The sequence below is a fragment of the Marmota flaviventris genome, chromosome 5 (assembly GCF_047511675.1).
Source record: "Marmota flaviventris isolate mMarFla1 chromosome 5, mMarFla1.hap1, whole genome shotgun sequence".
Classification (NCBI taxonomy): Eukaryota; Metazoa; Chordata; class Mammalia; order Rodentia; family Sciuridae; genus Marmota; species Marmota flaviventris.
In genome coordinates, this window is record NC_092502.1 from 13606585 (window position 1) to 13622270 (window position 15686).

General features: G+C 45.5%; 1 protein-coding gene across 6 annotated transcripts in view; it reads right to left on the reverse strand.

Annotated features, from left to right (window-relative positions):
- Tenm2 (teneurin transmembrane protein 2) overlaps nt 1-15686 on the reverse strand; it is an 892009-nt gene that overhangs the window by 35128 nt on the left and 841195 nt on the right. For 4 of the 6 annotated variants that reach the window (XM_071612001.1, XM_027938624.2, XM_027938623.2 and 1 more), the window contains 5 exons: nt 15227-15494; nt 11370-11513; nt 10706-10955; nt 4311-4331; nt 1186-1418 (listed from right to left, as the gene is read on the reverse strand). In XM_071612001.1, coding sequence (XP_071468102.1) covers nt 1186-1418; nt 4311-4331; nt 10706-10955; nt 11370-11513; nt 15227-15494 — 916 coding nt within the window. The remainder of the gene's footprint in view (nt 1-1185; nt 1419-4310; nt 4332-10705; nt 10956-11369; nt 11514-15226; nt 15495-15686) is intronic. The other 2 variants (XM_071612002.1, XM_071612000.1) reach the window with 1 other exon arrangement.

The window sequence follows — 15686 nt, forward strand, 5'->3', positions numbered from 1 at the left end:
AGGAGTGTGGTTTGTGGGGTGCAGGTGGGGGCTCCCCTGCTGGGCCCTCTCTGCTTGGACCAGGGACCTCACTGGGATGGATCAGCCCACTCAGAGCAGTGATTCTCAGCCTTTTAAAGGCAAGACCCTTTCTCACAGGCACTGTGCTGAGATGTGCATAGTACCCACCCGGGGTGCTCGCTGTAGCCCTGCCCATTTCCCTCCAGCTGAAGACAACACCTTAGGCTGCACATGGACCAGGGCTGCAGATGTATGAATAAGGAAATGATCCTGCATCTGTTCTCTTTAGAAAAGAAGTTATTTCCAAAGTTCATTCCTCTAAAAATTATTGATAGTAAATTACTCAAATACCCTTCACAACCGATTGCAACTCTGAGGCTGAGAAACAATGATTCTTACAGTCAGAAACTTCCAATTCAAAAATGTAACCTCCAGGAAGAATTCCCAATTAAGCCGTGACTCCAATCAGCGCTCCGGCGCCCTGGGGGACACCCAACCCTAGCATTCCCCTGTCGCAGCAGGGCTGATAAGGCACAGACGGCAGCTTCTATTTCTTTTGCATTTTTATTTCAGCGCCCCAGTACAAGGCTTGGCATTCCTAATCCATGCTGCAGGCTGCTTTCACAGTAGCTAAAAACGCTAACAGGAATTAGACCCTTAGATGATTGCTCCTTAACCTAAAGCACCGTCAGTCCTTTAAAAAACAGAGCCCCATTCATTCCAAGAACTGCCCCATCCTGAACCCCTGGAAATTATGCCCATTCTTAATCGCTACCATTTTTTTGGGTATTTGCAGCTGGGCAGGCCACTGTACTTCAGACTTTATATACATTATTGTCCAAAGGAAAGTCGGGGAGTGGTTGGAGGTCCCCGCGGGGCTTTGTTCTGGCTCTGGTCCCTAAAGCTGGCACTCTGGCGCTCTGTGACTAGCCGCGATCAGAAATTTCGGGGTGCAGTCTACCCCACTTTCCATTTGCAGCCTATGTGGGTGATAAAGTTTACTCAAATAAATAAATATAAAAAAATCAAAATCGCCCACCCCTACACCAAAGCCGTCTATCAGGGTTAAATTATCCCAGGGAGAGCTGTGTTTAGGCTGCTGGAAGCTGTTCAGCTCTAGTAAGGGGAACGCGAGGCGGGCAGCAGGCTCTGTCTGGGCGGAGGGCTCCCTTGTGTAGCCTTTACCTCGAGGGCTCATCAGGGTTGCGTCCACAGCCTTCCCTCCGTCCCCGCAGCGGGCTTCATCAAAGGGCAAACATTGTTCTCCAGTCCCTGCCACGACTTCCGAATTCCCAGCCAGGTCTTTGGCTCCGCTCAGAGACTTGACGCGGTAGATTCTGCGACTGTTGGTGTCAGAGACGTAGAGCGAGCCGGACACGGGGTCCACGGCCAAGTAGTACTTGTGTGCTGGGTTGTTGCTTTGGAAGAAGCACAAAGAAAAATGAGGAAGGGGCTATGCAGCTGGCCTCCTGGATCAAAGAGATGACAAAAACACTAGCCACGCCCTCACCTTCTCTAGCATCTTTCCACTTTAGTGAACTGGAAGGAATCTAACACCGTGACTGAGTGCTGGCATTGGCATGGCTCTGAGCTCCTTCTAGTTAGACTTCACCCCTCACACTATGGTGAGCTTCCTGGATTGTCCTCGTACTTAAAGACTGCAGCTGATAGGAAAGACCCCATTCCAGGCCTGGGTTTGTGAGCAGCTAGTTATTCAAGGCAACCACCTATGTGTCAGCCTCTCCTAGATCCCCACGCGGGCTTAGCATCGTCTCAAGTGAAACTGAGGATCAAAGCTGCCTGATGATGTCCCCTTTTTACTCTATGCTTCCTCAGTGACTTCAAGGTACTAGATCACGAATAGCAAGACATCCTAAGAGTTTTCCTAACTCTGTTAAAAGAAGCTCCCTGGAGCCATCTCCAATCTGAGGATCTCAGATCTTTTCATTATTCCTGGGTATAGGCACAAATCAAGTCAGCATTTAGTGGGAAGAGATGTGAGCCTCTTGCAATCACATCCAGAGTCTGCATTGCTGAGGGAGGAGATGCAGTTTTCCAATCGTGGGTAACATTGAGGTCACAGGTATGAACCCAGAACCACCAGGGCCCTAAGGGGCACTTGGAGATGAATAACTTTGTGTGCGTGAAGTGTATTAGGTAAGTGTAGGTTTCAGAAACCTGGACAATTTCTCTGCCATGCACCCAGCTCACCAGTACAGAGAAACACTATGTTGGCTCATAATCAAGACACAAGAAATTCAGAACTCAACTTGTACTCAGCTGGTGACCTTAGGTAAATCTTTTGGTTGCACTGGGTGCTCGCCTCCTTACGTGGAAAATGAAGAAATTAAACTGAATCGTTGCTAATGTTCCTTCTGACTCAAAACCTACCAGTTCTTCCCTTTGCAGTGTCGGTCACTTATGGAGGCTGGTATGCTATTTCTATACTGGCTATTCAAATCACATCTCCAGGAGGCAAGCAGGGATTGCTCCTCTGCCCCAGTGCGGGGGAGCAGCTTTCAGGGCCACTTGCCAATCAAGAGCATGGTCTGTTCTTCCTGGTATTAATTATACTTGGTGCAATAGGAGCAGAGGGGCTGGGCGAGGTGAAGGGAAGGTGAGGGTGATGATAGTATTGGATGCATTTGTCCTGTAGACATTAGCTGGGAAATTACCAATTAAAACACTACCATTTGGGTTCTTCCCCAAATTAAGGAAAAAAAAAAACAGATCTAGGGAGCTATTTTTAGGAACAGTTTGTGAGTTGAGACCATCTTTAATTCCAGCTTCTCCTTAGGTTGCTATTAGGATACATAATTGAACTAGAAGTCAAGGTCTTTCTAAAATTCCAGCCTAGACAATAGTTGGAAAGAGTAGGCTAGGTGGGTTCCTCTCCTCTCCTCTCCTTCCCTCCTCCTAGTTCCTCCTCCTCTCTCTCTCTCTTTTTTTTTGGTTAAGTCATTAGAGAATATCCATACATGCAAAACAAATTAGGGCAGAAAGGGAAAACTTTGTGCCGAGTTTTAATTAGATGCTGCACTCTTATGAACACACGGTAGCCGGCACCATCAACAGAAAGAGGCAGGCACTGCACATCTGTGCCTATCTACGAGCAAGACAATTAATTTTGACTTTCTAGGGAGCCAGATTTGAGGAGGCTTTTCCAGATCTCCAGCATAAGAGTGGGCAGCTGGGGGCGTGGGGTGAATGCCTGCTCAGGAAACTGTGGCTCCACATGGTCTCACATTCATTCCAACCACAGTGCTCCCAAAGAGGCTCAGGTCAGATGGGCAGTGCTGCTTCCACAATCTGTGGCTTAAGATCAGCGCAACATGCAAGGGGTGCTCTAACCAGTCAATTTGGGGCACAGAGAATAAGAAGGCAGAGGACTCCTCCTAGCCATGGCCTTTCCACTGACTGTGATGACCTCATACAATTGGACTTGCTTCTTTTTCTAATTTTCTTCCAATATCATAAAGATGCCCCTTTACATTACATGACCCGGACTGAAAAGAATAGTAGCAATATAAATTGCTCTGTTTGGTCTCCTCTTCCAAATAAAAATAAGGTCATTTTTCTTCAAGATCACTCTTGCTATATCCTTCTTGGTGCAATGCTTGCGTACATACACAGATGTGTGTGTTGTGTACTTTGTATGTGAACTCTTCCAGTATAGTTTTAAATGATGACCTTAGATCAATGGAATGACAGAGGTCATTTAGATAAAAAGTACTTGGTCTACACCCTTCATACCACTCAAAAGTGATTTAACTCCATGAAAATTCTCAATGCATCTGACTGTTGGATTCTTTCTGACCAGCAGATTGGCAATTAACTTGTGTGTGTGTGTGTGTGTGTTTTTAAATGACCATAAATCCAGGGGAAAAAAAAATCATTAATGAGTTGAAAATGAGTTTTTGACCCGTTTCCAGTTCATTAAAGCTTTTGTGAACCCAGTCCAGCATTTACAAAAGCCAGAAGTTTGCCTCAACTGTTTAGCCCAATTATGGACCGTGCTGAGCAGTTGGGATAAAAGTTCACTGAGGGTTCATTATCTTGCACTTACATCTCCCGGAAATTCTAATTACTGTCAGCTTATTTGGTTGCTTTTTGACTGCATTTCATAATTGCTAAAGCTTATCATATCCACAACACACAATTAGCGCATAAAAAAGTTACTATATTTGGTACATAAAAATATACAACATTACACAAGAAGCACGAAACAAAAAATAAAAAAAAATTAAAAGCAAACACAAGGAAGCAAACGAACCATATCAAATTATATGGGAAAGAGTTCTTCGTCTTACCTATGTTTAAACTCTTTATTTCTTTATAGAAAGAAAACAGAAGGAAAAAAGAACAAACAGTTAGCTGAGGAATTGATGATAAAGCAAACATAACATTTTTTGTTTCTTATATAAAGGTCCCACCCACCAGAAGGCAGTCTTTTTCATTTTTTTTTTACCTCTAACTGACAGCTCCTAGATCAATTACTTGAGAAGAACCCCCAATTTTGTTCTTCTCCAGGCCATTGGAAAATCCGGACCAGAATGCCTGGATTTCCTGACAGGCAATGTGGCTGTCATGTGACACAGGCAGCAACAGATGAAACAGGACTTCTGGCTAATGAAGGGATGGCAGGTAGGTTACAGCTGGGGTGACACCTATTGTTGCAGTAATGGTTCCTGCAAGTGTGGTGGTGCAAGGATTCTGACCCCAAGTTCAAGGTCAGCTGCAAAGAGCACTGTGATTCATTTGCAATGTCTTTCCTGGGTATGGAGGGAGCAGGTCACATCTGTACCACTCATTTGTCATTGGTGTATTACAGGGTCCATGGTACCTAAGAAAGGACCCCATTCACACCAGACTGCAGCTGAACCAAGGCTCTGTTGAATGTGAAAGGCAGAACCATTTCCTATCTCTGCTCTCTGCCTCCTTCCTCCCCGTATCCCACTTGCATGTGTGAAACCCCCAGTGTGCCTTCTTTCTCACAGTAACAACCAATACTGCCACTACGGTCATAATGAAATTCATAGGCTCCAACCTCCTCTTGTGATCGGAGCCAAAGATTTCATTTACCATTCATTTTTGAAGAACTAGGAAAAGTTTTGTTGCTTTTTCTTTAAAGAACAAAAACTACATTTCGATTTCAACAGGAAACTGGCTGAAAACTAACACCAGGGAGAGGAAGAGTCAGGAAAGCTGCTCCCCATTCCTGAGGCTTCCGGGTCAAGGTGGAGGAGCCCCTGACCCTTCGTTCCCTTCCAGTGAAGGGAAGAGGTTTCAGGGGAGGCACACGGAGAGTTTAATGCCCTGATTCCTGTTTAGGTGCAGCCCGGGTCTCTGCCGGGGGCCATCATTAGTGGTGGGTTTGCACAGGGATTACATTTTTATATTTTATTCTAACGTGTTAGTTTTTGCTAAAAAAAAAAGTTAATTAAATGATGCTGATAACTCCTGAGCTCTGACTGACATAGTGCAATTTAAGATTCATTCTGCAAAGCCTGGTGTGTCAGGGTGGCAGCCGGGAATTCTCGCGTCTATTTTATATTGCTTAATGAAAGTGAAATGTTATCTGCCACCAGTGGTAGACATATTTGGCTCTTAATTATTGAAATATCAATTCCACTTTTTTTTTTAGTCAAGATTTTGTGAAAAGACTGGATGGGATTTGGGTTTGCAGACCTGACCTACTTCTTTCCCGAGAACATCTGCTTTAAGTTGATTAATATAGTATCTATGTTGGGGGAAGGACAAAGGAAGGGGTATGGGATCAAGTCCCTGGAGAGCGGAGAGTCCGAATGATCACATGGATATGAGCTTTGGGTACAGGATGAAGTCACTGCTACTCTGGTCCAGGGTCATTAACAGGTTGGGTGCTTAGCAGGCAACACACCAAAATTACAGCATCATTGAGTCAGCCTATGTAGATGAGTACAGATGCCCTACTTACAGGGGACAGGCCTTGGCTCTGTGTGCAGTCTCAAAAGCACAAATACACCCTTTAGATGTACCCTCCGAGGACAAAGTGGTGTCTCTGATTTAAGAATTGAGATGGATCATGTCTGCTCATGGCAGAGTCCCAATGACCCCTTTGCCAAGCCTGCGGGGGTCTCTCCTTGCCATCTCAGCCTGTCTCACAAAGCTGTCATCACAGTGTCCTGTGATTTATGTTTGTGTGCTTGTCTTCCTCACTTCTTTGTGAACAGGATGGGACTTACTCATTTCTGTGTTGCAGATACTTAGCAGAGAGTCCAGGAGAGAGTGAGGGGCTGGGGAAGTGGGTTCCTGAGCCCAGGAAGCTTGGATTGCAAATGCTTTAACCTTTAGTGCAGGACAAACCCTGCCTGGGACTAGCTCTGAGCCTTGGAGTTCTGCTCAGGACAGAGTTATAATTAGCTGAGACTTTTGTTGTTTGAGTAGGGTAGATATGGACAGGCCAAAGGCCTTTTTTTTTTTTTGGTAGTGGTGGTGTTCTAATTCAAGGGAGTTTGAGTTGGGGTACTTTGGTTTAGCTTTAGAAGGATGCGATTTAGCATCTAGTTAAATTATTGCTAGTTGTTCTGGTCTAAGAATGGCTTTCAGGAATGCTTCTGCCCTACTGTGTTTATTCCTGCAGCCTCACCCATGTAGAATTCCAATACCACAAGGACATCAATGACACAATGGTCAGTGAGCATCAATGCAAGGAGTATTTCGATTATTCACTGCACAAGAAAACTTGAAATGCCCAGGAATGCTATAGAGAAAGCTTCATAGAATTTTCCCCAAAGTTTATAACTTTCACATTACCAATAATCAATGGCCAAGATGAAAGAAAGCTTCCTACTTCATTGATAATCTGGAACAAGTTTTGATCAGCCACACTGGGGGAAAGACTAGAATATCTTTTCATCCTTTCTGCAGATAATGTAATGAAAAAAAATAACTATCTTATTAAAAGACAATCAAGGAGTAGGGAGCTAAAAAGTGTAGGAAAACAAGTCCCATGAACATGTAATAGGTTAAAACAAAAATACGAAGTGGTTTGTCTGAATTTTGGGATGTGTGTGCTGATTGCTGTTTTCTAAAAAAAACTTGTCATTTGTTTCATTTTCTCATTCTAAATAACCTTGCTTCTTTTATTTTAAAAAATTTTCTATTCATAAGTTTTTTTTCTTTCTTAGAAGGAGACCCCAAAACTATATTGGCTTTAGGCACCAAGAAATCTGGGTTGTTGATGATGAGAATGGTGCCCAGTACTATCCAAAACTTTACAGCGTCCTGGTGGTTACATTATTCTGGACTGCGTGTTTTGTTATCTTTCCCTTCCTGACCCCTAACTTCTCAGCCCGACGGCAGAGCAAACTTGCATCTCTAACTGCAGCCCCCTCCTAACATTTGGTCCCACCGGGGGAAGCCTGCCCTGGTATCCAGCTTCTCTCTGGTGACTCTCATGGTCTTTGCCCTCCTTCCTGCACCCCACTTTCCCACATCTCCGTCCCCTCCAGCCTGACACATCTGGCTGGGACAACTCCCTTCTCTGTAGATTTTCCCTAAGGCAGAGAAGCCCTGGCCCCACCCTAACAGCACCATAAGAATGTCAGCAGGGAGAAGGTGTTTCACTGGAAAAAAGCCTATTGAATGTTATAATAGAAATTTATGTTTGAAAAATAAAAAGAATAATTCAAGAATTCCAAACATGAAAGAATAAGTGCGATTCACAACAAGGGGCCACATCAGAAAAAGGTACAGAGGCACTGTCCCATTTCTTGCCTATTTACCTATTTACTGCCTTTTATGGGGGTCCCAGTCCTAAGATGTTCTCAAACTGGGAGACAGACAAGAAGGATTCTTCTATGAGAGAAAGTCACCCGAAGTTGTGAGTGATTGGAAAATGTACCTTTCTCCTGAGTCCTTAGGTTTCCTAAGGACCAATTAGGGAGGGTGATAATTAGAAGAACGGAAAGGGACTGCTAAAGGTGGGATTTCAAGACTCTTTTGGGGAGAGGGTGTTGAAAATGTGCTAAATCAAAGCACATAGGTGGTAACCACTTTACCAAGAGAAGGCTCTTTCTACCACCAGAAGTTACCCAGTGTGTAGAGTTCTGCCCTCGCATGTTTTGTGCAGGTAAAGGAATAGGGGAGGGGTGAGGAGCGCGAGAGAGCATGGAGATGTTTAAACAGAATCCCAATCCTGAGGCTAAGCTCTGGGGTGGGTAAGGGGATGGGGTGGGCACTGAGTCCCCAAATTGAATCATTCAGCTGCCAACTCACAATGGAGACAAGACACAAGTAAGACAGGTCTCTTCCTCCCTCCCCCCCCTCCCTTTGCTGGTTTCTGTTTTGAAGCGAGGGGATTGACAGCCCTTTGTTTTCGGGTATGTAGTGGGAAGAGGAGAAGAATCAAACCAGTGTTCTTGTAAAAGCTCAACTTCTAATCGGCTCTGGGTTCCTGGCTGATGAAAGTAAGAACGAGTCCAAAGGCAGCGAAAGAAGGAAAAACCAAACCACACAGCTGTCCAGGGAAATTGAGAGCCACATTCCTTCCAGCTGTCCTCCCTGTCACCAGGTGAGTGTGGTGTGGTTTGCTCTGGTGGGGCCACTAGCTTGTCCCTTTGGTACTGTGGCCTCTACAGTTTGAGAGACGTGGAATCAAAGACCAATTCTGACAAGGAGCAGAAGACTGGTTCTTTAACTCATGCTTCCTGTCTTGAGCACCTAAGGTAGGCTGGGCATGGCATTGAGGGGCGAAGGTGACCAAGACATCTGCGCTATAGAAGGTCACACACCAGGCCTTAAGACTTAGACACAACTGCATACCTAGGTAGTAAGTGGTGTCAACTCTAATGCAAACTCAGAGCATTAAGAGACCCAGAGGAGGGTGAGAATTATTTCTATGAGGGCAATCAGGCTTGATGGAAGAGTGGCCCCTCAATGTGGACCTCATAGATGGATGTGAAGAGGTAGGTCAGTAGACACGACACTTGGGTTGAGCTAGGTCAGTAGACATGACACTGGGTTGAGCTGGTAGCAGAAGTCAAGGTTTGGAGGTAAGAATGCACCAGGCAGGTGGTGATTTGGCTTTGAGTGGGAAGACCTATGGCCGGACAGGAAGGGCAGATGTGGAGGGTAGCAATGCCAGATTAAATCATCCAACCCTTCCCTTCCTGCCTCCTTCACAGAAGGCCTAAAAAGAGGAGGGCTTATCTGGGCCAGAAAATGCAAAACAAATCTTGGGAAGGGGCTGTCCATGGCGAGGGGTGGACAAGTGTTTTGGGGGGTTGTCAGGGATGGCCTAGGGCTATGCAGCCTCCTCCACCATGCCTCCCTCTCACTCTGCTCATCTCATGGATGCTATCCCCTCTTCCTACACTTTGGTGTTTCTCCTATGGTGGCTCTTTGGCTCTCCAACTCAGCTTGGACTGCATGGACTTCCCCAGGTGTCCACCTCTCATGTTCTCTGAGCCCACGATTCCTCCCTTCTGGGCCCTCAGAGACCATCACAGGCCAATCCCATTCTCCTAGCTCCATCCCACTCCCTGCTTCGACCTCCAGTAGCCTCCCATTCCAACAAGAAAGCCCTTGTCCATGTGCTTAGGAAGTCCCCAAGATATCAGTGCCCTGGCTACCTCTCTGATTTCCTCTAAGGATGCTCCCCTGAGCTCACCATCACCCAGCCACACTGGACTTCTGTCAGCAGTCCCTTCAATATGCCAGGTTATTGGCTGGCAAGAGGGCTTCTGCACAACTTCTCTCTGCCCGAAATGCTGTCCTCCAGATCTCCCTATGGCTGACCTTGTTATTTGGGGATCAGACTGAAGGCCACTTAGGATGAGAGGTTCCTTTGGCTACTATATCCCATTCAGCCTCCTAATTCCCCTGACCCCACCATGTCCTAGATCTTACACTAGTAGATTTCTCTTAAAGCATGTAGTAATACTTGAAATCATTATTTAAAATTTGTCTGCATTGATTTTTTTTCTGAGGCTCCTGAGTGGACTCCAAATGTAACAGCTGGGACTTTACTCTCCTCTGTGTTTTCCCCTATTCTCATGGCTCTTGGTGTACACAGACCCATTTCTCCCTCTATTTTACAGCTCTTCCTTGGGGTTGAGGGTCTGGAACCAACTATCCTGGGAAGAGCATATTTTCATGGGCTTTTGTGAGGGGTAGGGTGTCAGTATTTTCCCGGCACAGAGGAGTCTATACTTCAGGCTTTGTAGGAAGCAATGACCAGGAGGAAATCTACCAAGGGAAGAAAGTTACCTAGCAAGCCCTGATGAAATTGTGTTACCTCCTATCCTCACGAAGGTGCAAACATCTGGAGAATTTATAGAGAACTCAAGGACTGAGGCACTCGATAGAAATTTATGAACTAGCAAATGAACATTAGTGGTTCTCAAGCTTCAGTGTGCATCAGAATCTTCTACAGAACTTCACAAAAATAAAAGACACCTTGGTCCTTTACCCTGTGAACTCTGGAGATGAAAAGCTATTATACCCTTGGTGGTAAATCGGCTGTTGACAGTAGTTATCAAATCTGTGTACGGTGTGTCTTAGATACACTAAGCATTTCCCCAAATCCTTAGTTCATCCTAGGCCTAGATTTTGGAGCACGTGGACTTTATATTCTATGGAGAACCCAAGTGCAGCCGCCATTCACCCAGAGACACTCAGGGGCAGTCGGGAGCACAAAAAGTTTGCCTGTGGGTTTATTTACCGTAACTCCAGGATGCTGGTCACGTTTCGAGAGGGAAAGATGCGCCGGATATAATTGAAGTCGCCAACATAGAGACTCCCATCAATCCCCACAGCCAGGGCCACGGGGGCCAGCAGTTTGTTGCCTTCTGCAAGGCCATTACAGCTGGGACAGGAAATGCTCCGCCGGCGGCCATTGCCCATGATGCTGGTGATGATGGCGGGCTGCTGGGTCAGGAACTGGTTCTCCCCAGTGCCTTTGTGTAGGATTCCTGGGGAGGGGAAGTAAAGTGGAGTGGTCACCACAGCTTTCTGGGGAGGACACTTGAATTGGCCTACCAAGGGTGAGGGGAAGTGACAGGAGAAGAGAAAAATTAGGAGACCTCTCCTTTGGTAGTTCTTCCATGTTCATGGGGATGAGAGAGTTTTCATGGGAGGAGAATCCCCCAATGCTATGGTACGGGGTAAGTGAATGTTCGTAGGGACAACTGAAGAAGTATGAGGTACAAACCATCCCAATGTTATTGACATTTAAAAGGAGAAAGTAAGGAAACCTATGACCTCTCTTTGGCACCTGAAAAATGGCGGAGGGAAGGAGAAGGGCTCTCCCTGAAATTTCAAGGTTGGTGAGAATGTTCCAGAAAAGACACAAGGCTATAGGTGGGATAGGAGATGTGCTCACATACCACTCTTTACGTTGAGGATGTGGTGCTTGTCCAGGGACCAGCCACCGAGATTGGAAGGGTCCAGCTCAAATCCCTGGAGGAGGGATGTCCTCTTCTCCCAGAGGATTAGACTGGGGCAGGTCTCATATTCGAAGCCCACAGACACTGCAGGACAAAGGGTGGACGGAGTGGGAGAAAAGAGAGTCCATTTGATCACTCCAGAGCTCCCCAGTAAAAAAAAAAAAAAAAAAAAAAAGGAGCACATGTTCATGAGATACAGACTCTGTCCCCAAAACTCACTCCGAGGCAGGCTGATTGCTTTTGTCTTTGTGATTCCATTAAATTCAGATTTCGAGTTGAACTTGACCTTGAAACTTTACACAGTTGTACTCTGTGGGGAGGGAAAGACCTCTGCAATGAACAACTGGCTTTCAAAAATGACCCCAGTGATGTGGCTGGAAGAGAGGAATCTTTAAAACCCTGGTGCTGAATGAAGCTCCTTGGGAGACGGGTAGGAGACTGTCTCTCGCTGATGTCTGGGGAATATACGTGTTATATCTATTGCTATTTATTTTTGCCCCCTAGGACAAAGGCCTTTGGAAGCATAGTGGGTCATCGATATGGAGACTCTAGGGGCAACAGCTTGTGTAAGCTGAGGCACTTTGTACAGCAGTGCCTCTTTTGTACCTGTGGGTTCTGTATGCGTGGATTCAATGAACCACGGGCCAAAAACAGTTTTTAAAAATTGTGTCTGTACTGAACATGTACAGAATTTTTTCTTATCATTATTCCCCAAACAATACAGTGTAATAATTATTTTCATGGCATGCATATCATATTAGGTACTATAAGTAATCTGGCAGTGATTTAACATAGATGGGAAGATGTGCAAAGCTTATATACAAACACTGTGCTGTTTTATTAAAGGGACTCGAGCATCCTCCCTCAGGTTTTGGGATCCCCTGGGGTATTGTGGACTGGGAATTGGTGGACCCCGAGGGATGACTGTATGTTCACTCAATATGCCAGAAAGTGCCACTAATAAGGGGTCCAGCCTGCTAGATATATGGAAGTTCACTGGGGAACACGATCCCAAAACTTGGCTATAAAACACTTGATTTGCTACACAGACAAATGGGAGAGGGAGGAGAGATGGACACTAATCTTAGTTGGGTTCTAGCCTTATGCCTTGGGGCTCCATTTTCCCCATGAGTCCAGCAGGCTAAGTAAAGCCCCCGTTTCTTAAAGCTGTAGTAAGGATATACAAGAAAAGGGCTGAGAAACTATGCATTTTTAATTGGAACACTGCTCTTGAAATATAAGGCATTGTTATTATTGCTGTTCCTAGTACATTAGACTCTTAACTATGTGTATCACCTTTGGGGATTCTCTGCAGCTTTTAAAAAATCCTGAGATATAGAAGGGTCGATAAGAACGGAGGGTGCATTTTATTGAAGAAACACCTCCCTCCCATATTTCCTAGTTTGTCCTCTGAAAATGCGTCAAACAAGGACCCACACAGAAGCCAACAGGGTTGCTGGGGGCCAGCTGGTGGCCTTGGTATATTATTCCTCACTGGAGAGAAACGGGGCTCCCTGCAGAGTTGGCTGGAGAGAGGCTGAGCAAGAGAGAACAGACCATATAACCCTGGGAGACAGCGAGGGAGGAGTCAGACTCCACTAGGGTCACCTCAAAGGATTCTGGAGTCAGTGTGAAGACGTTCCCAGTGACCAAAGTGGGACCTGCTGACCATGAGTCAGGATAGGGACTCTAACAAATAGAAACAGCAGCAACATTTCAGTCCAGGAGTTCACAAAGTTATTTAAAAAATGTTAATCACCCCCCATTGGAGGATGAACTGACTGAGTATATGGAAAACTAGTAAATAAAGGGAAGGAAGTATTTGCCCTTTCTTTCCTATTGGAACTCTACCTCAAATAATTAAGTAGTTAATGAGAAAGCATCCCTGTGTCAAAACATTTCTGATAATAGATGAAAAAGTAATGACAGAATTAAAACATCATTTTACAATCCCTAATGACCTAAAAGACTTAAGCCATGAGCATCTGTGGTTCCTGAAATCAGGAAGGACACATAGCCCCGTGCTCCCGGTGTTAAGAACACAGCGCCACCTGACAAGCTGTCCTACCAAAGATAAAATCAAACCCGAACCGGGAGAGCCTCAAGACCCAACGTCAATTTACAGGAGGTTTATAGGGGACAGAGGAACAGGTTAAACGGCCACAATCATGCAATCTGGAAACGGAAACACACTTCAGGAAATGGACTTTGGGAAGTCCTACAGGCAAACAACCCAGGGTCTTTGGGAAATATAGAGGTGCAAAAAAGAGAAAGTTGGAAAATAAGATTTAAAATTTTAAACAATTAAAGAGAAACCAGCCAATTGCAAAAAGTGGGTCCTTTTGGATCTTGATTCAACAAATTAATCTTTAATGTTTTATGATATTTAGGAGACAACTGAAATATTGAATCATGGCAGGCTATTAGACGACATTAAGAAATTGTGACTTGTGGTGATAGCATTGTTATGGTTTCCACGTGCTTTCTCGAGATGCATTCTACAGTAATCCAGATGAGAGAACGTGATCTCTGGGATGTGCTTCAGAAACACCCAGGAGGTAAGGGGGAGACTGAAGGCATGGGAAAATAAGAATCATCACAGCATAAGGGCACAGCTGGAGCACACGGGGGTATATGGCCATAGTCAGTCTCCTTGTTGGTATTGGCTAAAGCCAGGTATGATTCATCTCTGATTAGCTAGTGGTGTTCTTTATATTAAATGTACTAGGTTCTCCCATAACTTCTACTGTCTCCCTTCAATTACCAACTCCATTCATTGGTGAAGCCTACTGCCGGGACCACATCCTGAGCACGTGTGACCTGCTGGCTGCAGGACCTTAGAGAACTCTTACAGTCTCTCCTCTGCCTTGTGGGGATCTCGGTAATGTCCACTTGGGCTATTGAGAGGTCACCTAAGACAAAGGACTTAGCACACTGCCCTCTGCACAAAGGGAATGGCTGATAACACTGGCTGCCAATGAATTACAGGGAACATTTCTAAGTGTGCTAGTCTCTGGTTTTGGTTCTTGACTTCTGGTTCTTGAAAACCACACATCTATCAGTGAAAAGAAAGCAGGAGTCTGGATTTTAATCAATTCCTATATGGTTTTCCACAAGTGGGAAGATTCCAGGTAGATATTCCACGATGTACATCTCCGGTAACCACAGGACCCTTTTCTTAGGGTGATTTTCCTAAGTGGAGAGCATGTGATTCCCTCAAAAAACAAAGCCTTGGAACACAGTACCAGGCTTTCAGACCTGCAGTCCTGAGGCCTTAACCCACCACGTATCCTGTGCCATTTGCAAGCGCTCTCTCAGGAACGTGCCTTAGTCCTCGTCTGCTTCTGTCCCTTCACTTCCAATATCCCTCGGGTCCACTGCATGCCAACCTCACTGGCTTTCTCTGTCTTCTAACACACCCCGCTCTTCTCTCTGCCTGCAATGCTCTCTTTCTGATTTTCACAAGGCTCCTTCTTGTCATTCAAGCCTGTGTTTCAATGTCACCTTGCTGAGAAGCCTTCCCTGAATGCCCATCCAGGGAGGTGTCCTCTCCCCAGCATGGGCCATTTTTGTCTTCTTATTAACCCTCTTGGTACTGCCTCATCCGATCTGAGTTTCATACCTCAACCCCCCACTAGATCACAAGGCTCATGGAAGAGGCACCTGGTCTGTCTTATTGACCTTTGTGTATTTATCTACTAGAACAGTGCTTGGCATCCACTAGAACTTCAATAAATAGTGACAGAATGAACACATCAAAATCCGTGAATGAGTACGTGGTTGAAATGAAAACTTACCCACAGCATCTGAGAGTCCATATACTCTTTGCCCATAAGCATCTGTCTTATCCCAGATGAAGGTGTAGGCCAGGTTGGGAGATGCCTGGAAGGACTTCTGGAAGAGATGCCCCTCTACAGCAACCATCAGGTGAACCCTGATGAGGTTTAAGGGCACTGTGGACTGGGTCATGGTGATCTTCAGCAGTGACTTGTACCCTGCGGTTCTGGAGCTCAGATAACGAAGCTTCACATTGGAGCCAGGAAGCTCAATTTCTTCATGAAGAACCTGGAGGGAAAGCAATTGGTTTCTGGACCCTCTCAAACACACCTCTGGAGGTAGACTGTCTGTAACCTAACGCTGCCTCCCAAAGTCCCACACCGAAAGTGGGTGCATGAAACCACTTCCCCCAGCAGAGAAAGAAGAAAAGAAAACCGACCGAAACTTCATCCTACGCCATGGGGAGAAGGGGCTGAGGTT